This window comes from Oncorhynchus mykiss, chromosome 27, assembly GCF_057628025.1.
Source record: "Oncorhynchus mykiss isolate SJ-2025 chromosome 27, ASM5762802v1, whole genome shotgun sequence".
NCBI lineage: Eukaryota > Metazoa > Chordata > Actinopteri > Salmoniformes > Salmonidae > Oncorhynchus > Oncorhynchus mykiss.
This window is the reverse complement of record NC_143048.1, coordinates 4,617,576-4,644,711: the sequence shown is the minus strand read 5'-3', so window position 1 is coordinate 4,644,711 and position 27,136 is coordinate 4,617,576. Positions and strand designations below refer to the sequence as shown.

General features: G+C 43.5%; 1 protein-coding gene across 9 annotated transcripts in view; it reads left to right on the top strand.

The window, feature by feature from the left end:
• The window catches only part of LOC110507356 (dedicator of cytokinesis protein 10), a 177,389-nt gene that overhangs the window by 50,460 nt on the left and 99,793 nt on the right, over positions 1-27,136 (top strand). For 6 of the 9 annotated variants that reach the window (XM_090224225.1, XM_090224221.1, XM_090224227.1 and 3 more), the window contains exons 2-3: positions 22,559-22,678; positions 24,025-24,114. In XM_090224225.1, the coding sequence (XP_090080351.1) occupies positions 22,559-22,678; positions 24,025-24,114 (210 nt within the window). Of the gene's footprint in view, positions 1-19,083; positions 19,662-22,558; positions 22,679-24,024; positions 24,115-27,136 lie in introns of those variants that run through there. The other 3 variants (XM_090224226.1, XM_090224223.1, XM_090224222.1) reach the window with 2 other exon arrangements.

Genomic DNA, 27,136 nt, shown 5'->3' with positions numbered 1-27,136 from the left:
CTTTACTCTTTCCCGCCCTCTCCTCCCCCTCTTTTTCTCTCTCCCCCTCTATCCCCTCATCTCTCATTCTCTCTGTCTCTCTCTCTACCCCCCCCCCCTCTCTCTACCCCTTGCTTTCTCTCTCTCTGTAGTAGATGTGGACTGAGTTGATGTGATCCAGATGGCGATAGCTGCAGTCTGGTCCTGGACCCTGTCCTGTGCTGTTTCAGCACTAGGAAACATAAACTCTCTGGCTCCCATCACACAACAGATTATTACTGCCTCCCAAACGGCACCTATTTTCCTACAGTACATAGTGCTGTGTACTGCTTTTGACCAGAGCCCTATGTGCCCTGATCAAAAGGAGTGCTCTGCAAAGGGAATAGGGTGCCATTTGGGACGTAGATATAAATTGTAATTGAGATAAACATTCCCAGCTTCTACAGGTGGTCACACTCCAAGATATTACATGACCTTGGACCTACCTTGTCAGCTCTGCTTTTCATCTGTTTCCTTCCGTCTTCTCTTGTGTTTTCTCTGATCATATCGCTCTCTCGCTTTCTCTCAATTCAAAGGGATTTATTGGCATGGGAAGCATATGTTTACATTGCCAAAGCAAGTGAAATAGATAATAAACAAAAGTGAAATTAACAATATAAAATGAACAGCAAACATTACTTATGCAAATGTTCCAAAGGAGTAGACATTTTAAATGTCATATTATGGCTATATGCAGTGTTGTAACGATGTGCAAATAGTTACAAAAGGGAAAATGAATAAACATAAATATGGGTTGTATATACAATGGTGTTTGTTCTTCACTGGTTGCCCTTTTCTTGTTGCAACAGGTCACAAATCTTGCTGCTGTGATGGAACACAGTTGTAATTCACTGGCTTGTATGCGAAGCAGTAATTGTTTCAAAACATCTCCTGCCATGTCACTGATGCGTCGTGAATTCACTTTTTTTTTAAACAGGGCTATACATTTGGGTGAGTTTTTTTCCTCGCCTAAGTAGCCTCGTTTCACTGCCAAAAATAAAATTAAACTATCTAGTGTTCGGCAAAATAACACAATGTCAAATACAGGTAGCCTAGTCAAATAATTAACATCTAATCACATTAACCGTTACTCTCTCGCGGGAAACCTTAACTCTTGCGCAGACATTTAGAAACTAAACAAGACCATTTGAAAAATAACCCACGGGAGTGTTTTGAGCGAGAATAAAGACGACTTTCGAGTAGTAAGACGGATAGTGTTACTACAGCTCCTGCTATATGTCCGTTACGTTTATTGGGTGTATTTATTTATTTTATTTTTTTGACATTTATTTAACTAGGCAGGGGCAGCACGACAGGTTTTTACCTTGTCAGCTCGGGGATTCGATCCAACAACCCAACGCTCTAACAACTAAGCTACCTGACGCCCCAATTAAGGTAGACATCCTCTTCTGCAAACCACTGGAAACCAGGTCAACATGAGAGGATATTTTTTAATTACTGGACAAAAGCCATGACAGGGAGACATAGTGGAGTGGTAACGCACATGCAAGCAGTTGCTCCCGACGCCACTTGGGTACACAGCAGCATCCACTGAGAGGCTCTTGCAGCCAAAGGAATGCCTGACAGCTTGAAAGACGTTTTGGACACTACAGTGAAAATGGTTAAAAGGCCCCTGAACTCTCGTGTATTTTCTGCTTTATGCAATGATTAGGGCAGCGACCATGTAACGCTTTTACAACATGCAGAAGAAGTGCGCCGGTTATCAAGGGGAAAAGTATTCACACGTTTTTTGAACTGAGAGACGAGCTTAAAGTTTTCTTTACTGACCATCATTTTCATTTGTCTGACCGCTTGCATGATGACAAGTTTCTCAGATGACTGGCCTATTTGGGGGATGTTTTTTCTCACCTTAATGATCTGAATCGAGGATTACAGGGACTCTCCACAACTATATTCAATGATGCGCGACAAAATTGAGGCTATGATTAAGAAGTTGGAGCTCTTTTCTGACAACACACAGGTCTTTCCATTATTGTAGGATTTTTTTGTGTGCAAATGAACTCAAGCTTACGGACAATGTCAAATGTGATTATAGCGAAGCACTTGAGTAAGCTGGGTGCGTAATTACGCAGGTACTTTCCCGAAACGGACGACACAAACAACTGGATTCGTTATCCCTTTCATGCCCTGCCTCCAGTCCACTTACCGATATCTGAACAAGAGAGCCTCATCAATATTGCAACAAGCGGTTCTGTGAAAATGTAATTTAATCAGAAGCCACTTCCAGATTTCTGGATAGGGCTGCCCTCAGAGTTTTTTGCCTAGGCAAATCGCGCTGTTAAGACACTGATGCCCTTTGCAACCACGTACCTATGTGAGAGTGGATTCTCGGCCCTCACTAGCATGAAAACTAAATACAGGCACAGACTGTGTGGACTGAGACTCTCTCCAATACAACCTAACATTACAGAGTTATGTGCATCCTTTCAAGCACACCCTTCTCATTAACCTGTGGTGAGTTATTCACAATTTTTGTTGAACAAATAAGGTTTTATATGTAAGATGACTAAATAAAGAGCAAAATGATTGATTATTATTATTTGTGCCCAGGCCCTATAAGAGCTCTTTGTCACTTCCCACGAGACGCGTTGTGACAAACTCATACTCATTCTTATGTTTAATAAATGTATCATATAGTGTGTGTGTGGCAGGCTTACAATGATGGCAAAAAAAACAACATTTGAGAGTGCACTGACCCATGTGCTAGATGGAGGTTGAATGTTTGAAGGGCTACGGAACTATAAAAAGTTTGGGAACCAATGTTCTAGGGCAACGGTGTCTAGATGGAATTTGTATTTGTAGTTCTGACATCTGGACCTTTTTTGGAACACCATTATTTTTGTCTTACTGAGATTTACTGTCAGGGCCCAAGTCTGACATAATCTGTGCAGAAGATATAGGTGCTGCTGTAGACCCTCCTTGATTGTGGACAGAAGCACCAGATCATCAGCAAACAATAGACATTTGACTTCAGATTTCAGTAGGGTGTGGCCGGGTGCTGCAGACTGTCCTAGTGCCTTCGCCAATTCGTTGATATATATGTTGAAGATGGTGGGGCTCAAGCTGCATCCCTGTCTCACCCCACGGCCCTGTGGAAAGAAATGTGTGTGTTTTTGTCCATTTTAACCGCACACTTGTTGTTTGTGTACACAGATTTTATAATGTTGTATGTTTTTCCCCCAACACTGCTTTCCATCAATTTGTATTGTAGACCCTCATGCCAAATTGAGTCAAAAGCTTTTTTGAACTCAACCAAGCATGAAAAGACTTTGTTTTGGTTTGTTTGTTTGTCAATTACGGTGTGCAGGGTGAATACATGGTAAAAGCCAATATGACATTTGCTCAGAACAGTGTTTTCACTGGGGAAATGTACAAGTCTGCTGTTAATGATAATGCAGAGGATTTTCTCAAGGTTGCTGTTGACGCATATCCCACAGTAGTTATTTGGGTCAGATTTGTCTCCACTTTTGTGGATTGGGGTGATCAGTCCTTTGTTCCAAATATTGGGGAAGATGCCAGAGCTGAGGATGATGTTAAAGAGTTTAAGTAAAGCCAATTTGAATTTTTGGTCTGTATATTTTATCATTTAATTTAGGATAACATCAACACCACAGGCCTTTTTGGGTTGGAGGGTTTGTATTTTGACCTGTGTAATTGGAGAATTCAGTGTGTTCTGGTAGTGTTTAATAGTTGATTCGAAGATTTTGTATTTGATCATGTATATGTTTTTGCTGTTTGGTCTTTGTTATAGAGCCCAAATGTATCTACAGTGGGGCAAAAAAGTATTTAGTCAGCCACCAATTGTGCAAGTTATCCCACTTAAAAAGATGAGAGAGTCTTGTAATTTTCATCATAGGTACACTTCAACTATGACAGACAAAATGAGAAAAAAAATCCAGAAAATCACGTTGTAGGATTTTTAATCAATTTATTTGCAAATTATGGTGGAAAATAAGTATTTGGTCAATGACAAAAGTTTATCTCAATACTTTGTTATATACCCTTTGTTGGCAATGACAGAGGTCAAACGTTTTCTGTAAGTCTTCACAAGGTTTTCACACACTGTTGCTGGTATTTTGGCCCATTCCTCCATGCAGATCTCCTCTAGAGCAGTGATGTTTTGGGGCTGTTGCTGGGCAACACGGACTTTCAACTCCCTCCAAAGATTTTCTATGGGGTTGAGATCTGGAGACTGGCTAGGCCACTCCAGGACCTTGAAATGCTTCTTACGAAGCCACTCCTTAGTTGCCCGGGCGGTGTGTTTGGGATCATTGTCATGCTGAAAGACCCAGCCACGTTTCATCTTCAATGCCCTTGCTGATGGAAGGAGGTTTTCACTCAAAATCTTACGATACATGGCCCCATTCATTCTTTCCTTTACACGGATCAGTCGTCCTGGTCCCTTTGCAGAAAAACAGCCCCAAAGCATGATGTTTCCACCCCCATGCTTCACAGTAGGTATGGTGTTCTTTGGATGCAACTCTGCATTCTTTGTCCTCCAAACACGACGAGTTGAGTTTTTACCAAAAAGTTATATTTTGGTTTCATCTGACCATATGACATTCTCCCAATCTTCTTCTGGATCATCCAAATGCTCTCTAGCAAACTTCAGATGGGCCTGGACATGTACTGGCTTAAGCAGGGGGATACGTCTGGCACTGCAGGATTTGAGTCCCTGGCGGCGTAGTGTGTTACTGATGGTAGGCTTTGTTACTTTGGTCCCAGCTCTCTGCAGGTCATTCACTAGGTCCCCCCGTGTGGTTCTGGGATTTTTGCTCACCGTTCTTGTGATCATTTTGACCCCACGGGGTGAGATCTTGCGTGGAGCCCCAGATCGAGGGAGATTATCAGTGGTCTTGTATGTCTTCCATTTCCTAATAATTGCTCCCACAGTTGATTTCTTCAAACCAAGCTGCTTACCTATTGCAGATTCAGTCTTCCCAGCCTGGTGCAGGTCTACAATTTTGTTTCTGGTGTCCTTTGACAGCTCTTTGGTCTTGGCCATAGTGGAGTTTGGAGTGTGACTGTTTGAGGTTGTGGACAGGTGTCTTTTATACTGATAACAAGTTCAAACAGGTGCCATTAATACAGGTAACAAGTGGAGGACAGAGGAACCTCTTAAAGAAGAAGTTCCAGGTCTGTGAGAGGAAGAAATCTTGCTTGTTTGTAGGTGACCAAATACTTATTTTCCACCATAATTTGCAAATAAATTCATAAAAACTCCTACAATGTGATTTTCTGGAATTTTTTTCTCACTTTGTCTGTCATAGTTGAAGTGTACCTATGATTAAAATTACAGGCCTCTCTCATCTTTTTAAGTGAGAGAACTTGCACAATTGTTGGCTGACTAAATACTTTTTTGCCCCACTGTATGTGTCTCTCTCCCCCAGCCTACATTCTCTCTCTCTCTCTCTCGCTCTCTCTCTCTCTCTTTAACTCTAATACTTTTTCTATTTGTTTATTGTGATATCTTATGTTGTTCTTGCCTATAACTGTTCTGTACTTTAGCAGATATTTGTACATGTAATGTGGACCCCAGGAAGAGTAGCTGCTGCATGTGCAGTAGTTAATGGGGATCCTAATTAACTTAACTCTCTCTCTGTCTATTTTCTCTTTGTCTCTTTCTCTCTCTGTGTCTCTCTCCCTCAGTCTATTTTCTCTCTCTCTCTCGTTCACACCCCTGTTTGATAAGCAGTCGCTGCTAATTCCAAGGCCTGCACTCATTCTATTTTAATCCTGCACAGCTGCAGTTTACTGACAGAATCAGCACAGGGGTGGATGGAGAGAAAGGGAGAAAATAAGGAGAAAGGGGCTGTTTGGTGGGATGTGGAAGTGAGTGAGTCAGGGTGAGTAGACAGGAAAGAGGGAGAGATGGAGGGATGGAAGCAGCCCAGACAGCTGAGGCAGAATTCGAGGGGGGAATAAGGGAAGGAGGAAAGGAAGGCGAGAGAGAGGGGTGGTTGGATGTTTGATGGGCTGCAGGTGTTTTAGAAGCTCGTTAAAGGACTTAATGGGCTGGTGTGCAACAGAGCCTGTTGATGAAGCACACTGATGGAGATTTTCTAAATATTAAGCAATTATGGAACTCAAAATAGTTTGAAATAAGGAGGAAGAATTGTACTACTACCACTAGTCGTTTGACTACTACCACTACTAATAGCAGTACTACTATATGGGATCAATGTGTCCTCTCTTACTGGAAGTTTAGAGGTGTCAACCATTAATCTCACGTGTGTGTGTGTGTGTGTGTGTGTGTGTGTGTGTGTGTGTGTGTGAGAGAGAGAGAGAGAGAGACACTGTTTCCCTGATCTGCCTGAGAAAAGTGGTCTGTGGTCTAACTGTCACTAAGAGCAAGAGAGAAGGGGGCTAGCTAGAGGGAAGACGGAGAGGTACATAACATTGAGTATGACACACTCACGGTGTGTTTTCAGACTGTACTCTCTCTCTGTCCATTAGATACAAGTTAGGTCCATCTGTATAGGGTCGTCTATATGAATTCAATCACTTTATGACCTTACCCCTTTTGATTTTAACAAAACGTTCCATACATTTTTGCCCATTGCAGAAGGGGTCAGAAAGGGACTTTTTGAACCTGAATACCAAAACATTTAGGAGAAAGAGGTGCTCAAAAGTTGACCCATTTTGCATACTACACCCTAGCATGAGGCATCCATGTTTTAATCACTGAAAAACATCAACGGTTGAGTTTGGTATCATTTGAAAGCCTGAAGCATGAAATACAGCCAAAGACCATTATTCCTCCTCCACCAAACTTTACAGTTGGCACTATGCATTGGGGCAGGTAGCGTTCTCCTTGTATCCGCCAAACTCAGATTCGTCCTTCAGACTACCAGATGGTGAAGCGGCATTCATCAATCCAGCGAATACGTTTCCACTGCTACAGATTCCAATGGCGGCGAGCTTTACACCACTCCATGCTACACTTGTCATTGCGCATGGTGATCTTAGGCTTGTGTGCAGCTGTTCTGGCCATTGAAACCCATTTAAAGAAGCTCCAGGCGAACAGCTGCTGACGTTGCTTCCAGAGGCAGTTTGGAACTCGGTAGTGAGTGTTGCAACCGAGGACAGATTACTTTTACGCACTACTCGCTTCAGTACTCGGCAGTCCCGTTCTGTGAGCTTGTGTGGCCTACCACTTCGCGGCTGAGCCGTTGTTGCTCCTAGACGTTTTCACTTCACAATAACAGCACTTACTGTTGACCGGTGCAGCTCTAGCAGGGCAGGAATTTGTCGAACTGACTTGTTGGAAAGGATGCATTCTATGACAGTGCCACGTTGAAAGTCACTGATCTCTTCAGTAAGGCAATTCTACTGCCAATGATTTTCTATGGCTGTGTGCTCGATTTTTATATACCTGTCAGTAATGGGTGTGGCTGAAATAGCCGAATACACTTGAAGGGGTGTCCACATACTTTTGTGTATATACAGTGTATGTTGGACCTTAGACCCTAATTTACATAATCTAGGGTTTTTCATGTGTGTCCACCATCAGTTGAGACACAGCATACTCTTGAATACAGGGTGGGTGCCAATTCACTCATAGAAACATAATCCGTAGAATGGACCTATCCCTTCAGACCACTGAAATTAGCTGGTACACTATTGACATTTATATTGTATTGACATTTTTACTTCCATTTACTACCACAAAGATAGATGGCCACCGCTCCACCCACCGTTGAATGTAAACTTAGATGGGAATATATTTTCTATGATCTATATTTCTATGATTTCAATAGCTTTCCTATGAAAGATTGATAGTAGAATTTGAAAAGAACAGATATTCCCATTCAATTAAACAAACCCTGATGTGTGGACCTCCAGCCATCTTTATGGTACTATGTGAAAGTTGAAATGTAATGTTTAGCAGCTACATTTATCAGCCAAAACATGACACTTTATTCAAGAGCATGCCGTGTCTCAACCGATGGCGGGCGCAAGATGAACACCTCAGATGACATAAAACAGGGACTAAGCTACAAAAGTGAAAATTATGAAAATGTTCGATAATTGCCCATTTAAAGGTTAAAAATTGACATAATGTTGAGAGAAAAAAAAAAGTTTTCAAGAAATTATAAAATAGTTTGACCATCCTGATTGTAAGCTTTCAAATGATATCAAATTCAACCGTTTCTCTTTTTCAGTAATGAAGACATGACCGTGTCATTGTAGGGTGAGGTATGCAAAATGGGTCAACTTTGAGCAGCTTTATCTCCTGAATGTTTTGGTGTCGAAAAGTTATTGAAATCAAATGGAATGGCCCTATACTAACATATGCCTGGAGAGTTGTTGATCTGAGGTGTGCGTCCCAATTGGCACCCTATTGTTCCCTATATAGTGCGCTACTTTCTCTATATAATGCATTACTATGGGCTCTGGTCAAAAGTAATGCACTATATAGGGAATAGGCAGGGCTGGATTAATGCAGGGGCTTATCAGTGCTGAAGCCCCTGGGCCCAGGCCGTGGGGGGCCGAAGAGGCATGTAATTAAGGAAATGTGTATTAAGGAAATATATACGGTATATACAGTGGACAAAACATTAATGACACCTTCCTAATATTGAGTTGCACCCCTCCCCTTTTCCCTCAGAACAGCCTCAATTTGTCGGGGCTTGGACTCAGTGTCGAAAGCGTTCCACACGGATTCTGGCACACGTTGACTGAAATGCTTCCCACAGTTGTGTCAAGTTGGCTGGATGTCCTTTGGGTGGTGGACCATTCTTGATACACACGGGAAGCTGTTGAGCGTGAAAAACCCAGCAGCGTTGCAGTTCTTGACACAAACTGGTGCACCTGACACCTACTACCATACCCCGTTCAAAGACACTTAAATATTTTGTCTTGCCCATTCACCTTCTGAATGGCACACACACACACAAGCCATGTCTCAATTGTCTCAAGGCTTAAAAATCCTACTTTAACCTGTCTCCTCCCCTTCATCTACACCGATTGAAGTGTATTTAAGAAGTGACATCAATAAGGAATCATAGTTTTCACCTGGATTCACCTGGTCAGTCTGTCATTGAAAAAGCAGGTGTCCTTAATGTTTTGTACACTCAGTGTAATATATACAGTGGGGCAAAAAAGTATTTAGCCAGCCACCAATTGTGCAAGTTCCCCCACTTAAAAAGATGAGAGAGGCCTGTAATTTGACAGACAAAATGAGAATTTTTTTTTCCAGAAAATCACATTGTAGGATTTTTTTATGAATTTATTTGCAAATTATGGTGGAAAATAAGTATTTAGTCACCTACAAACAAGCAAGATTTCTAGCTCTCACAGACCTGTAACTTCTTCTTTAAGAGGTTCCTCTGTCCTCCCCTCATTACCTGTATTAACAGTCACACTCCAAACTCCACTATGGCCAAGACCAAAGAGCTGTCAAAGGACACCAGAAACAAAATTGTAGAACTGCACCAGGCTGGGAAGACTGAATCTGTAATAGGTAAACAGCTTGGTTTGAAGAAATCAACTGTGGGAGCAATTATTAGGAAATGGAAGACATACAAGACCACTGATAATCTCCCTCGATCTGGGGCTCCACGCAAGATCTCACCCCGTGGGGTCAAAATGATCACAAGAACGGTGAGCAAAAATCCCAGAACCACACGGGGGGACCTAGTGAATGACCTGCAGAGAGCTGGGACCAAAGTAACAAAGCCTACCATCAGTAACACACTACACCGCCAGGGACTCAAATCCTGCAGTGCCAGACGTGTCCCCCTGCTTAAGCCAGTACATGTCCAGGCCCGTCTGAAGTTTGCTAGAGAGCATTTGGATGATCCAGAAGAAGATTGGGAGAATGTCATATGGTCAGATGAAACCTAAATATAACTTTTTGGTAAAAACTCAACTCGTCGTGTTTGGAGGACAAAGAATGCTGAGTTGCATCCAAAGAACACCATACCTACTGTGAAGCATGGGGGTGGGAACATCATGCTTTGTGGCTGTTTTTCTGCAAAGGGACCAGGAAGATTGATCCGTGTAAAGGAAAGAATGAATGGGGCCATGTATCGTGAGATATTGAGTGAAAACCTCCTTCCATCAGCAAGGGCATTGAAGATGAAACGTGGCTGGGTCTTTCAGCATGACGATGATCCCAAACACACCGCCCGGGCAACGAAGGAGTGGCTTCGTAAGAAGCATTTCAAAGGTCTGGAGTGGCCTAGCCAGTCTCCAGATCTCAACCCCATAGAAAATCTTTGGAGGGAGTTGAAAGTCCGTGTTGCCCAGCAACAGCCCCAAAACATCACTGCTCTAGAGGAGATCTGCATGGAGGAATGGGCCAAAATACCAGCAACAGTGTGTGAAAACCTTGCGAAGACTTACAGAAAATGTTTGACCTCTGTCATTGCCAAAAAAGGGTATATAACAAAGTACTGAGATAAACTTTTGTTATTGACCAAATACTTATTTTCCACCATAATTTGCAAATAAATTCATAAAAAATCCTACAATGGGATTTTCTGGAAATTGTTTTCCCATTTTGTCCGTCATAGTTGAAGTGTACCAGGCCTCTCTCATCTTTTTAAGTGGGAGAACTTGCACAATTGGTGGCTGACTAAATACTTTTTTGCCCCACTGTATATATGCAACCGCCAACCACATGAAGACTCAGGAGCCCGCTCTCAATGAGTGTAGACAGTCTGTCGCTGCCTGCTGCCGCTCTGCTAATCATCAGCTGGGGGGAGTAGTGGAGGTAGGGGGCCCAGGGGGGTGACTGGGGTGCCCTGCCTTGATTGGGTTACTGATTAATAAAAAAAACTGCATTATAAATAATTGTGACTAGTCAATTGTGTGAGTCAGGGACTGGGCCCAAGCCCGTAGGCGGCCCAAGAGGCAATTATTATAATAATTATAATACCAGAGAGCATAATTTAGCCACAGGATCAATAGTTTTATCACAAGCACATACCTGCCAAAATTAAGGAAAGACCAACATATAGTGTCTTAAAAGGGTTTTACGCCACCACGAGCTGCTAGAACAGCTTCAATGAGCCTAACCATGCCAGGAAAATGCATCCCACACCATAACATATACATTGTATTCCTCATTTACTCAAGTGTTTCCTTTATTTTGGCAGTTACAGGTATGCCTACAGTCGGGAGAAGAATGGCCCGTACTGAAGAGCTCAGTGAATTTCAACGTGGCACAGTCATAGGATGCCACCTTTCCAACAAGTCAGTTTGTCAAATTTCTGCTCTGCTAGAGCTGCCCTGGTCAACTGTAAGTGCTGCTACTGCCTCTGGAAGCCACGTCGGCATAATCACTTTTAGTCTGGAGCTTCATGAAATGGCTTCCCATGGCCGAGCAGCCGCATACAAGCCTAAGATCACCATGCGCAATGCCAAGTGTCAGTTGGAGTCGTGTAAAGCTCGCCGCCATTGGACTCTGGAGCAGTGTAAACGTGTTCTCTGGAGTAATGAATCACTCATCACCATCCGACGAACTAATCTGGGTTTGGCGGAAACCAGGAGAACGCACTGCATAGTGCCAAATATAAAGTTTGGTGGAGGAGGATTAATGGTCTGGGGCTGTTTTTCATGGTTCAAGCTAGGCCCTCAGTTCCAGTGTAGGTAAATCTTAATGCAACAGCATGCAGTGACATTCTAAACAATTCTGTGCTTCCAACTTTCTGGCCACAGTTTCGGGGAAGGCCCTTTGCTGTTTCAGCATGATAATGCCCCTGTGCACAAAGCGAGGTCCATACAGAAATGGTTTGTCAAAATCAGTGTGAAAGAACTTGACTGGCCTGCACAGGGCCCTGACCTCCAACCCGTCGAACACCTTTGGAATGAATTGGAACTCCGACTGCAAGCCAGGTCTAATTGCCCAACATCAGTGCACGACCTCACTAAAGCTCTTGTGGCTGAATGGAATCAAGTCCCCGCAGCAATGTTCCAACATCTAGTGGAAAGCCTTCCCAGAAGCCTTCCCCAGTCTGTTATAGCAGCAAATGGGGGACCAACTCCATGTTAATGCCCATGATTTTGGAATGAGATGTTTGACGAGCAGGTGTCCACATACCTTTGGCCATGTAGTGTATAATCCATGGAAGGATTTTGTAACCTCTTACCCTGGCAATTTGACTGTTCAGCTCATCGGAACACTAGCAACGGATGCCAGTCCTGACTTGAATGGGAACTGCCATCTATGGATTATATATTATTATTTTGTACCTTTTACCCCATTTTCTCTGCAATTTCATGATATCTAATTGGTAGTTCCAGGGTTGGGGAGGTTACTTTCTAACTGCAATCTGTTACAGTTACTAGTTACCCGCCCAAAATGCAATGCAAATAGTCCGGGTAGCCATTTGAGTACTTGTTCGGGATTCTTATGGCTTGGGGATAAAAACTGTTGAGAAGCATTTTGGTCCTAGACTTGGCGTTCCGGTACCGTTTGCCATGCGGTAGTAGAGAGAACATTCTATGACTGGGGTGGATGGGAGTACAGGAAGGGACTGAGCACGTACCCCAAATCAGTAACATAACTTTTGGATTACCCAAACTCAGTAACTTAATCTGATTACATTCAGTTACTTTTAGAATACTTTCCCCTTAAGAGGCTTTAAAATAAGACAAAATGTACAGTTGAAGTCGGAAGTTTACATACACCTTAGCCAAATACATTTAAACTCAGTTTTTCACAATTCCTGACATTTAATCCTAGTAAAAATGCCCTGTCTTAAGTCAGTTACCCACATTGTGACCCACATTCCCAGTGGGTCAGAAGTTTACATACACTCAATTAGTATTTGGTAGCATTGCCTTTGCCTTGCATTGCCTTGCTTGCACACGCTTTTTCAGTTCTGCCCACAGATTTTCTATAGGATTGAGGTCAGGGATTTGGGATGGCCACTCCAATACCTTGACTTTGTTGTCCTTAAACTATTTTGCCACAAATTTGGAAGTATGCTTGGGGTCGTTGTCCATTTGGAAGATCCATTTGCGACCAGGCTTTAACTTCCTGACTGATATCTTGAGATGTTGCTTCAATATATCCACATAATTTTTGTTCCTCATGAAGCCATCTATTTTGTGAAGTGCACCAGTCCCTCCTGCAGCAAAGCACCCCCACAACATGATGCTGCAACCCCCGTGCTTCACGGTTGGGATGGTGTTCTTTGGCTTGCAAGCCTCCGCTTTTTTCCTCCTTTTCCTCCAAACATAATAATTGTCATTATGGCCAAATAGTTCTATTTTTGTTTCATCAGACCAGAGGAAATTTCTTCTAAAAGTACAATCTTTGTCCCCATGTGCAGTTGCAAACCGTAGTCTGGCTTTTTTTATGGCGGTTTTGGAGCAGTGGCTTTTTCCTTGCTGAGTGGCCTTTCAGGTTATGTTGATATAGGACTTGTTTTTACTGTGGATATAGATACTTTTGTACCTGTTTCCTCCAGCTTCTTCACAAGGTCCTTTGCTGTTGTTCTGGGATTGATTTGTACTTTTTGCACCAAAGTACGTTGATCTCTAGGAGACAGAACGCGTCTCCTTCCTGAGCGGTATGACGGCTGCGTGGTTCCATGGTGTTTATACTTGCGTACTATTGTTTGTACAGATGAACGTGGTACCTTCAGGCATTTGGAAATTGCTCCCAAGGATGAACCAGGCTTGTGGAGGTCTACAATTTTTTTTCTGAGATCTTGGCTGATTTCTTTTGATTTTCCCATGATGTCAAGGAAAGAGGCACTGAGTTTGAAGGTAAAGCCTTGAAAAATGCACAAAGTAGATGTCCTATCCGACTTGTCAAATCTATAGTTTGTTAACAAGAAATTTGTGGAGTGGTTGAAAAATGAGTTTTAATGACTCCAACCTAAGTGTATGTAAACTTCCGACTTCAACTGTATGTTACCAATTGAACGACATCTATTGCAGGATAAATCAATGTTAAAGTTTACATAGCTGACCATATATGGATTTTCAATTTGACTTTGTGTTGGTTGTGTAGGCTTCTTCTAACCCATCACTTTCTACTACAAATAAATAATATGATTCAATTATATCTTTACATTAAAAACCAAAGTCTATCAGAATTCCAGTCATTCCAATAAATGTTATACCCCTTGATCTTCAAGAATAGGACTTAGAAATATGGAAGTATAGATTAGCCCAGCCAAAAATCCTGAGCATATCCCCAAAACAAAGGACTTATTAGCCAGCCCTACTCGTTTGATTATGATTTTGCTTTCATGGAGGACTGATTGGGCTGAGCTTATGGAATGGCATGCTTTGAGCACTACAGAAAAGTGCTATTTACACGTGGGAAATGAATGCCATATGTTGCATTTGCTATAGGCCTACTGTTTACCTTTTTGTTGGTGACACTTTGATTTCTTGATAAGGATGAAACAATTACAAAATGGGCTCCCCACCTCTGTTTTGGTAAATAAAATAGCTGAAGGACGGGCCTGGAGAAATGTAACCACTCTCAGATTAATAGACAGAGTTATGGATGCAAGGACTGACCGTCCATGATATCAAAACTATTGTTTTAACCACATTATGAGGCTATACCATGTTTGTTTACATTTACAATGTTTACAAACATTGGAGTAAAATAAGCTTATATTTTGGGTTATCATGGAGTGTGACAGTTGAACTAAGTTCATGAGGCATTTATAAGTTATATTCCTCAAGAATCAATGGATATATGTATACAGTTTCAGTCAAAAGTTTGGACACACATTTAAGGGTTTTCTTTATTTTTTACTATTTTCTACATTGTAGAGTAATTGTGAAGACATCAACACTATGAAATAACACATATGGACTCATGTAGTAACCAAAAAAGTGTAAAACAGATCTAAATATATTTGAGATTTGAGATTTGAGATTCTTCAAAGTAGCCACCCTTTGCCTTGATAACAGCTTTGCACACTCTTGGCATTCTCTCAACCAGCTTCATGAGGGAGTCACATGAAATGCATTTAAATTAACAGGTGTGCCTTGTTAAGTGGAATTTCTTTCCTTTGAGCCATTCAGTTGTGTTGTGACAAGGTAGGGTTGGTATACCAAGTCGGTAAAAGACCAAGTCCATATTATGGCATGAACAGCTCAAATAAGCAAAGAGAAATGACAGTCCATCATTACTTTAAGACATGAAGGTCAGTCAATCTGGAAAATTTCAAGAACTTTGAAAGTTTCTTCAAGTGCAGTCACAAAAACCATTAAGCGCAATGATGATACTGGCTCTCATGAGATCCGCCACAGGAATAGAAGACCCAGAGTTACCTTTGCTGTAGAGGATAAGTTCATTAGAAGTCGGCAATTAAATGCACCTCAGATTGCAGCCCAAATAAATGCTTCAGAGAGTTCAAGTAACAGACACATCTCAACATCAACTGTGCAGAGGAGACTGTATGAATCAGGCCTTCATGGTCGGACACCAATAAGAAGAAGAGACTTGCTTGGGCCAAGAAACACGAGCAATGGACATTAGACCGGTGGACATCTGTCCTTTGGTCTGATGAGTCCAAATTTGAGATTTTTGGTTCCAACCGCCCTGTCTTTGTGAGACGCAGAGAGTGTGAACAGCCGTCCTCAACAGCCACAATCCATGAGGCGCAAATAGCTGAATGAGAGAGCAGCAGTGTGATTCACATCAATGCGCTTTGTAGATATCAATAGTAAGTGATATCCGTATCGCCGTAGATTACACCACTGCCGGCATTCTTACCACCAAGCGTTTATTCAAGTTGGATAATCTTCAGATGCCGACAGCAGTCGCACCATTGGAAGACATAGCTTGGACTGTAGCCTACAAGAGCCTATTCCTGCACCTTTCCCGAGATCCATCAAACACATTTGGCGTGTCATCATAGTGGTCTCTGACTTGTGGTCAGACTCGCTCAGGTGGAACAAATTTAAACTTGTGCCTTTTTTCAATGCTGATTTGAATGTCATTGAGAAAACAGAGAAGTGTCAAAGATTTTTTCTTGCAAACATCCTTTCAGATTTTAAACGTAATCCTCGAAGTAATCATCTACTTTTTCAAAAGTATCTGTATTCTGATTACAATATTTTTGCTGGTAGTGTAACAGATGACAGTTACCGTTTATTTTGTAATCCCTTACATGTAATCCGTTACTCCCCAACCCTGGTAGTTACAGTCTTGTTCTGTTGCTGCTACTCCCCTACGGACTCTGGAGGGGCGAAGGTCGAGAGCCATGCGTCCTCCGAAACACGACCCTGACAAGCACCTATTCTTGGCACACTGCTCGCTTAACCCGGAAGCCAGCCGCACTAATTTGTCAGGGAAACCACCGTCCAGCTGGCGACCATAGTCAGCTTGCAGGCGCCCGCCCCGCCACAAGGAGCCACTAGAGCGCGATGAGACAAGGAAATCCCAGCCAGCCAAACCCTCCCCTAACTGGGCCAATTGTGCGCTGCCTCATGGGTCTCCCGGTCACGGCCGGCTGTGACAGCCTGGGATCGAACCTCGGGTCTGTAGTGACGCCTCACGCCTCAAGCCTTAGACCGCTGCGGCACTCGGGAGGCCCCGGATTATATTTCTATGGTTGGTTGCGGCTGTCAGTTTGCCTTTTGCAGATTTCAAAATACAATCGTAGGAAAAACGCTAAATTTGGAAAGTACTAATCCTAATATTGTACAGTAACACTTTAAGTGACACCCAGCGTCATAACACATTATGTTTATTTTTACCTTTAGGCAAGTCAGTTAAGAACAAATTCTTATGCCGGGTTGGATGTGCGCTGTGTTAAGAAGCAGTGCGGCTTGGTTGGGTTGTGTATCGGAGGCATGTGTATCGGACGCATGACTTTCAACCTTCGTCTCTCCCGAGCCCGTACGGGAGTTGTAGCGATGAGATCAGAAATACATAGTAGCTACTAAAATATTTGGATACCATGAAAAAGGGGTAAAATTCAAAACAAAAAAAGAATTTTGCAATTATGCACAGCTGAAAACTGCCCCGGGGCCTATGATTTCTTAATTTGGCCATTGGAATAGGGTACTATTTGGGATGCAACCCTTGTCTCCTCTCTCTCAATCAGTGTCTGTCAATGACTCTTCCTGTGACCCCTGTCTGTATCATTCTTCTCATGTGTTGGTTTGCGTGTCAAAGTCATGCTGCATTTCCGCTTTAAACTCTCGGTACTCTTCCCTGGTGTTGCATTGACCACCATTGGATGGAGAGAGTAAAAATCGATTGCATTTTCACCTCTTTTTAAATGATCAATAACATAAAAAGACGTAACAGTAGCTAATGTAATCAGGCTAACAGCACTCAGACAGGTTGATTCCTAAATAGCATCCTATTCCCTATATAGTGCACTAATTTTGACACAGCCCTATGAGCCCTGGTCAAAAGTACATTAATGCCCTATGTAGGGAATAGGGTGCCATTTGGGACACGGAATCAGAGGCTGTGACGTCACAGGGTCAGTTCCTCAAACTGTCTGGCAGCTGACAGCTCTCTGTTCTGCATTGAAATTCCATCAAGGGAAGTGTGTGTGTGTGTGTGTGTGTGTGGGGGGGGGGGGGGGGATTTTTGTCAGAATAATAGTAGAGAGAATTATTTATTTCAGCTTTTATTTCTTTCATCACATTCCCAGTGGGTAAGAAGTTTCATACACTCAATTAGTATTTGGTAGCATTGCCTTTGAATTGTTTAACTTGGGTCAAACGTTTGGGCAGCCTTCCACAAGCTTCCCACAATAAGTGGGGTGAATGTTGGCCCATTCCTCCTGACAGAGCTGGTGTAACTGAGTCAGTTGTGTACGCCTCCATGTTCGCACATGCTTTTTCAGTTCTGCCCACAAATTTTCTATAGGATTGAGGTCAGGGCTTTGGGATGGCCACTCCAATACCTTGACTTTGTTGTCCTTAAGCCAATTTGCCACAACTTTGGAAGTATGCTTGGGGTCGTTGTCCATTTGGAAGACCCATTTGCGACCAAGCTTTAACTTCCTGACTGATGTCTTGAGATGTTGCTTCAATATATCCACATAATTTTTGTTCCTTATGATGCCATCTATTTTGTGAAGTGCACCAGTCCCTCCTGCAGAAAAGCACCCCCACAACATGATGCTGCTGGTGTTCTTCTGCTTGCAAGCCTCCCCCTTTTTCCTCCAAGCATAATAATGGTCATTATGGCCAAACAGTTCTATTTTTGTTTCATCAGACCAGAGGACATTTCTCCAAAAAATATGATCTTCGTCCCCATGTGCAGTTGCAAACCGTAGTCTGGCTTTTTTATGGCGGTTTTGGAGCAGTGGCTTCTTCCTTTCTGAGCGGCCTTTCAGGTTATGTCAATATATGACTTGTTTTACTGTGGATATAGATACTTTTGTACCTGTTTCCTCCAGAATCTGTTGTTCTGGGATTGATTTGCACTTTTCACACCAAAATACGTTAATCTCTAGGAGACAGAACGCATCTCCTTCCTGAGCGGTATGACGGCTGCGTGGTCCCATGGTGTTTATACTTGTGTGCTATTGTTTGTACAGAAGAACGTGGTACCTTCAGGTGTTTGGAAATTGCTCCCAAGGATGAACCAGACTTGTGGAGGTCTACAATCTTTTTTTCTGAGGTCTTGGCTGATTTCTTTTGATTTTCCCATGATGTCAAGCAAAGAGGCACTGAGTTTGAAGGCAGGCCTTGAAATACATCTGCAGGTTCACCTCCAATTGACTCAAGTGATGTCAATTACCCCATCAGAAGCTTCTAAAGCCATGACATCATTTTCTGGATTTTTACAGGTTTTCATGACTCCACCCTTGGTGTATGTAAACTTCCGATTTCAACTGTAGGTTGTGTGTGTGTGTGTGTGTGTGTGTGTGTGTGTGTGTGTGTGTGTGTGTGTGTGTGTGTGTGTGTGTGTGTGTGTGTGCGTGTTTGTGAAAAGAGAGTGAGAGGGTTGGGCATTGATTACAACCAAGGAGACAAAAACCGAGAGTGTGTGATGGTGGCAGTTTGTAAGAATTCAGTTGTGTGACGTAGCGAGGGGATGTGGTCACTTTATTGTGTACACAGTGTCAGTATTACCAAGCAGTACCAAGCACAACTAAGTATAGCCAGCCCTGTAATGGTACTATGGCTAATGTATCTAATAATATTAATAATAATAATGATGATATAATTAATGCCATTTATCAGACATTTGTATACCAAGTGACTGACCGTAGTGTGTGCATACAGTACATTTTCCATATGGGCGGCCCCAGCGGGAATCCATCCCGAAAATGTGGTGAGATTAAGAACAGAGAGAGCGAGAGAGCGGTCTACAGAGAGAAACGGAGAGAGAGAGAGAGAGAGAGTGGTTTGGTGGTTGGACTTTCTTTTTTTGTTGTAAGTTTCCCCTGCTGCACCTCTGTCACTGTGTGACATCAAGCCTCTACTTCCTCCTTGGGCCACCACGCGCTCCAACAGGTCTCGCACACCCTTCAATGGACCTTCTGCTTCTGCCTGCTGGAACACATGTCCTCTCCGTGTTCTCGTGTCAGTGTGTGTCACCGGTATCCGTGTGCAGTAGTCTCCTGTTTTGAATCAGGATGAGTTTCAGGAGTAAGATCACGTTCCGAAGGAAGAACAGGGATAAGAACAGGCGTGTGCGGAACGATTTCAACCGCCTGAGCGTTGTATGTATGGCCTCTTTCTCTTTCTATCTAGCTATCTATATTTCTATCTTTCTATCTCCCTCTTTAGTGCAGTGCCGTACCTGTGTGTTTTTATTGCCCTGGGCTTTCTGTTCCTTTCTGTTGCACCTGTCGATCCGGGGTGAAGTTCCCCTTAGGTACAGATCTAGGATCAGCTTCCCCTTCCCCAGTCCTAACCTTAATCATTATTGGGTGAAAGACGAAACTGACCCGAGATCAGTCTCTATGGGGCAACTTCACTCGACACTGCACCTGTCCGTCAGGAACACAGTTTGGAATTGGACATTGCTAGCCTTTGTCTAATACTAGTTAGCCAATGCCTCTCTGTTTGACTATCTGATCGGTGTGTTGGTATCTGTAACTGGCAGAGACTCCAACAGTATTGCTCCCTATGTCTATCTGAGTTTTTAACCAGTGGAGTGGCCATGTACAATCAGGAAGGGCATCTTTTTGTTCACAACATTTAAACTGGAGATATGAGGTTGTCAGCAAGGGACTTGTACGCCTCTATACGTAGGTCTGATTGTACAAATGCTCTGCACATTCCTAACTATATCGGGTGTGATGTAGTCTGGCGCAACATAGACCCCGAGCGTGTAGGTGTTACGTAGCGTGTATCAAGCTGCTCTGAGATTTGATACGACGCCGACAGCAACACGGCTGACTCTGAAGTCTCAGTCAGTACCAAGCTGTTGTGTTACTGAGCCGATTAGTACGTCAGGCGTCAGGGAAGGTGACGCCACTGTACGACGCTAAGCTAGCTTCGGCCGACTGTCATCAGCGCCCATTTCCTTCCACATTGTTGTGTCATTTTCCAAGCAGTTTTGTCTGTCTTAATGACACCCTACTCCCTCACCATTGCACTACTTTTGACCAGACTAAAGGGGAACCAAAACTTAAGGGGTGCCATTTGACCTCTCAGTGCCTCTGGTCAAGTCACAAGTCAAAACTGAATGAGCCAAATCCACAGCCCTGCTCAGTAGGGTGATTAAGTGATTTGGCAACAGCTTGAATGAATGCTGAATATGAAAGGCTGTTGTTCATGTGTTTCTTTGCCCCTCCCCCGGTTCATCTGTATGGTAAGATCCCTACTGACTGGAACCAAGGTAGGAGAGATTGCGAGGCAGATTCGAACCCATGCCGATGGATAGTTTTGGCTAAACATGTGTGCCGGGGCGGGTACTCGGCACTAACCGCTGGACCACAGGCCACTCAGGCAAAAGATACTGTCTTGGTAGACATTTCTGTGAGGTTGAGAAATTAAATTGTCCTCAGTCGTCATTCTCTCTTCCAGTCAGGTACAGTTCGTATAAACATTTATTTTATTATTTTATTTTTTTTTTACAGTGGAGTCACACCAAGATCCTTCCTCACAACAAGGAATATTATGATTCTGGGTATTTTTCAGTCTTTCGTTTTTTTGTCACATTCTTTGTCGTGGTTTTATGCCTCAATGACGGCTTGGTTTCTACCTCTTTCCCCTGTGGGTGAGCGGTGCATTCTGTCAGAGTTGTATTCACTAGGAACCAAATGGAAGCAAACAGGCTGAAACGCGGAGGGACCTAGCTGAACTTAAGAAACCCTTTTAAGAAATCCAATAAACCCGATTTCCTTTTCAAAACGTTTTGCTACGGTGTGCACTAATGAATACACCCCTGGTCTTACTGAACGGGGGATAGTGGTCGGAACCCCCCGCTATGGGCGTGTAAACAGAGAACACAGGTCTCCAGTTTTCCACTTCTCCGACCACAGTTTTTGTTAGCAGTGATGAATAAGACATACTGCTTTCCTTTGAGGACGGAAATAGCCTCGTCTCATCATGTGCAGTCCATTTCGCTTTCTGTGAAACGCTCTGTCTGGATGGGCTTGTTGAGACCATGTGCTGTGCAGATGTGTAGCCTAACCCTTAACCTAAAACGTATTGTAAACTTCTGCCTTTGTGACATATCAGTCTACTGTCTTTTCAGAACTCAAATCTCCTTTGCTTCGAAATACTATTAAGCACCAGAATCTAAAAATAATAGGTGACATTGAGCCTATCATTTAAATATGTTTTCTGAGCTGTTATGATCACTGCTAATGTGATATAGTCTCCATCTGTCAGTAAAACAGTTTCCCTTGATGGAAAGAGGGGAAAGCTCGACATGTTTCTGGTTCAGTTTGGTTTGGCACATGACATGTAAACCACTTCATCCTCTATTTTACTTCTCTCTTCCCCGCCCCTCTAGACTGGGGCCTGCGTCCCAAATGGCACTCTCTTCACTATGTAGTGCACCACTTCTGGCCAGGGTCTGTAGGGAACGGGGCCGCATTTTGGGTGCAGCCTTGATGTTTGTGGAGCTGATCCAATTGTGACGGAGTGAACACAGGAAGTGAGGTGGTAGCTAGTTTTTCATGCCGTTTCAAAAAAAGAAAAAAGAAAAAGAGAAATGGATAGATTAACAGATATTCTGAGGTTTTAGACTATTTGCCTAGCCACACCATTTGGCTCGTCTTTGATTTGAAGAATACTTGTTGACTGGCTGACTTCTCTCAGAGTTCAGAGAGGTTTATGAGTCAGGATTATTGAACAGTGTAGAGGCAAATTGCACTTGGTGTTAGCCTAGTCATTTGTGTGTTACAGCAGGATAAGTCCTAGATGTAGAAGACTTTCTGTGTGACCTAATAGTTGACTATGTTGGATATCCCATGGTGTGACTGTTAGTCATCAAGTGTATGGCTGACCTCGCAATTTTGAAAACGAGTGTGTTCCACGTGGACCGGGATTTGAATCCTGCCTCCGCCACTGTCTCATCTGCGTTTCCCCAAGTAGTACCCAAGTATTTATTTCACTGCCATATGGGATAAGTCAAATGTCTGTCTGTGTGTGTGTGTTCCAGCAGGAGAAACCCAAGCTGATAGACCCTCTGGACTATGAGGCTGTGATCTGTGACCTGGGAGATGAGCTGAAGGAAGACCCCCTCCGAGAGCTGCTCCTCTTCCCCGACAACGATTTCACGGTGGGTACAAACGTGTCTGTGTCTGTGCTTGGAGGGGGGCGGGAGGGGAGGGGGGGGGGGGTTGTATGTGCGTGTGCGTTTGAGACGTGTGTGTGTGTGAATGCCATCCTGTCTCTGTCAAGTCTGTATGTCACCCACAAACGACCTCCTTTCACTTATTTCGTTTGCTGTGTGTGTGGGAATGGGGGTGTGGGTGTGTGTGGGACTGTGTCTGTCTGGCTCATGCCAGCCACACCAATGTTTTTCAACAAGACGGAAGGACTGACAGACACACACACTCATTTTGCATTCTCAACCCCTCATTCCCCCCATTGCTTCTGCTCCCCAATGTCCTGTGGCTGTTGCTCATTAGTGACTTAATTAGTGCGCTAATGTGACTCCTTAAGACCGCCACTTCATATTAACTAGTTTTAATTGGTTTTCGGGAAATGACTCGGCTCTCGAGTTGATGTTTAAAGTCATGACTCTGCTACCGTGAAATATACACACACACACACACACAGGCCCGGCAACCAAACAGTCCTGTTTCATTTGCTGGGTCTCCATAGCTCAATCTAATTGAAACTCCAAGTCACTTGCTAATGGACAAACCTAATTCGCTTCCAAAACCCCAAACTAAATGTCCTTCCTCTGAGTGTGCTGCATTTTAAACAGCTGACTGCAGACACAGTAAATCAGAACCAAGCATTGATCAGAGAGGGCGGGAACTTGGCTGTTCTCAGTGGCCTACGTCCCGAATGACACCCTATTCCCTGTATAGTGCACTACTTTTGACTAGAGTCCCATGGGCCCTGGTCAAAAGTAGTGCACTACATAGGGAATAGGGTGCTATTTGGGATAGAATTGCATTGAGTTGCTACTAGTTGCGTAATAATCAGTGAGATCAGTATTTCTCCAACTTTCAATCTTTCCTTCTAGGTATGGATGATTTATTTGAGCCATTTGCTATTTTTGACCTCAATATTTATGAATGAATTATGACGACACCGGAGCTCTCGGTCGGATGTTATTCGTCAAGTGCTGACACACTGGAATAGGGCTCAGTGATCTGACTGTACATCCTGGTGGTAAAGACTGTATCCTTAGATTTCATATGTCCCCTCAAGCATTTAAATAGTCAGGCTTGCACATATATCTTATCCCACGAGTGCATGTAGTACCTAATCTCAGTAATCCAAAACCCGCTCTCGCGTCAACAACAGCTACAGAGTTTTGTTCTAGGGGAAGAGGTTGAGATGTCAAGTCCACACCCCTTCCTGACCGACAGTCTTTCACAAGAGATGAGCTTTTACCTGACATCAAACACTCCCTCCCCATCTGATTTCTCCTTCCCCTCTGTCCCCCAGGTGTTCACAGTGCCTCTGGAGAGACGGACACTGCAGTCCACCGTGCCCCAGGGGGCCGAGCTCCAGGCCGAGTGTCTGCTGGTCAGACAGGTGAGTGTGTGAGAGAGAGTGAGAGTGCCATGCTTAGTTGTGTGATTGAGCTCGGGTGCAGAGGAGGGCTATGGAGCAGGGCTGACTCCACATTCAGTCTGGCAGGCAGGCAGCTTGGCCTGGTGGTTGTCCGGGTAAGGGTCCGGACTACATGCAGTTGTTAGTGTACTTTAAACATATCCTCAACACAGAGGTCTACATCAACATCATGAGCTCGTAAGGCAGTGACATCAGGAGCACAGATGTGTTCTGTTCCTCCAGGAGCTGTGTGTGATTCTGTGTGCCTGCGAGTGTGTGTGTGTGTGTGCGTGCGTGGGTGGGAGAGAGAGAGAACGAGAGTTTCCCCAGCTAGCTCTATTAGTGAAAGTGCAAGACTACAGAGAGAGAGAGAGAGAGAGAGAGAGAGAGAGCGCTTCCTGGTCCTTGACCCACTTCAGTCCCTATGTACGGAATACATACAAGAAAGTTCCTAACATGTATTCTGAACCCATGCCTTGGAGTTACTGCTCCTCCTCTGAACCAGAGGGAATGAGAAGTACAGTCGTGCAGCTTGCTGCTGGATCATGTTTCTCTCTGGGAATCAACAGCATCTGGAGTGTGTGTGTGGGGGGAGACCCAGCCCATGTTGTCAGAGCTGTGTGGCTGAGCTGACTGGACTGCTGACTGCTGCTTCCAATGAGCTTGTCTATGGAGCGGAATCATCTGAGGCTGCCTGCTGACCATGCAGGGAGGGAGGAGAGAGAGAGCAGGGATTTTGTCCACTGCATCCTGTTGTTTTGAAGGAACTCTGCTCTACTCAGCTTAGTTAGGCTGGCAAAGACACTAAGGGCACTAATGACTGCGACCTTTTGCACCATGAAACCATTTCATCTATTTTTGAGGAACCTTAGAAATGCAAATGATGACGACCAGTGAAATTTTTGCATACATTTCCCCTATTGGATTGTCAGTTGAAGATGTGGATCTGATAAGCCTATACTGTGGCTGTGACCCAAATGGCACGCCATTCCCTTTTATAGGGCAATCATTTGGGGTGGTACCCTATGGGCCGTGGTCAAAAGTAGTGCACTATAGGGAATTGGGTGCCATTTGGGCGTGCCTGTTTTCATGCTCTTATCGTGTGACAAGTCATGTTTGATGGTGAGGCTGAAGTGAAAGAGTTACAGCACACGCTGGCTAGGAGGAAGTGCTCAAATTAGCCAAACATTGTCTCACAGATATCCTCGCTGCATACGGAAACACACCAGACACCACACCGTCACAGCTTACTGATGATGGGGTGCGTGTGAGAGACTAGAGACTAGAGACTAGAGAGAGAGAGAGAGAGAGAGAGAGAGAGAGAGAGAGAGAGAGAGAGAGAGAGAGAGAGAGAGAGAGAGAGAGAGAGAGAGAGAGAGAGAGAGAGAGAGAGAGAGAGAGAGAGAGAGAGAGAGAGAGAGAGAGAGAGAGAGAGAGAGAGAGAGAGAGAGAGAGAGAGAGAGAGAGAGAGAGAGAGAGAGAGAGAGAGAGAGAGAGAGAGAGAGAGAGAGAGAGAGAGAGAGAGAGAGAGAGAGAGAGAGAGAGAGAGAGAGAGAGAGAGAGTTGAGTTTTTATAAAACCTTTATTTTTTACTCAAGTGTTAACATAAATAATGACACACTGCCTTTTCAGAAATGAAATAACAAAATGTAATTCCTAAACAAAAATAAATACATAACATATACATTCAACTTATTTCAGCAGCAAAAAATAATTTCCCCTCCTCTACAAAACAAAGTGCTCCTTCGTAAGCCCACTTCTCCTCAAATAATAGGAGATCTTTTACAGCTGAAAAGAACTCAAAATCTACTTTTATTCTTGCTTTCACTAAACCTTTAAAAACACATCTTACATCCTGCCCATATCCCGTTTCTATCTTATGTTTCCTACTCAGAAAAATTGACATCTTAGCTTGTCCCAAAATAAAATTTAACATTTGACATTTTCTTTTCTGTTGTTTACTATATTGAAACCCCAAAATAAAAACAGTGTTATTGAAAAACTCCCCTACAGCTTTAAACAAAGATTCCAACATTTCCAATAGCGGTTTTATCCTCTCACACTCCAAAAAACAGTGAAAAATGGTTTCTCTTATATTACAAAAAGGACATCCATCTCTAACATCTGAGTTAATAACAGATACAAAAGCATTAACTGCAATGATGCCATGTAAAACCCTCCATTGCATATCACCAGTACCCTTTTGTAACGGTGGTTTGTACAGTGCTCTCCATGCTGGCTTTACCTTGTCATCAATGCCCAATTTTACCCTCCATGGAGTATCTTTTCTATTTTTCAATTTATCTTTATTCAACACCTTGACACACCCCCTATACAACTCCTTCCCATTCACCTCATCCAAACCCACCTCCTCCAACCCTCTCAAATCCAGCAATAACGCCTTTCTTTCTGACTCTGGGATATTTGGTGTAATCCCTAGTTTTGGAAATGAGACGTCTTCATCTTGCACCTTCTTCTTGTGGCTACTAAGCATATCCCATTCTTCCGCTGACAGAGCCTTCCTACAGCTCCCCAGCATTTGTCCGACAATCCTTTCCGACCTCATCCCCAAATGTTCTGCCACCCTTCTTCCATCCATTAAGGCGGGCCCAGCCATGGCCATTAACTGTCTTAAGGTGATGATTTTCCCCTTCACCAGAATCTTGGAGAAATGTGGAACAGCTGCAGTTGTACAGTCCAGTCTCGCCCCATACACCAGAGGTTCCTCCAACAGCCAATGCACTGACTCCGCTGAAGTTCTTCTGGACACCTTCATTATGCTCCACACTCTGAGAAGGCCTCTATAAAATGGAGGTACTCCCTCCCTAGAAATCTGGCTACTATCAACCAGAAATAAAGCCTTCTTTAAACCTAATCCTCCAACCCTCTGTAATATAAGACCTGCCACCCCTCTCCACACCACATTTTCCGGTCCATAAAGCAGCCTTTGAATGAACTGAAACCGGAAAGCAGCAGCCCTACTAGCAAGATGTACAAGACCTTG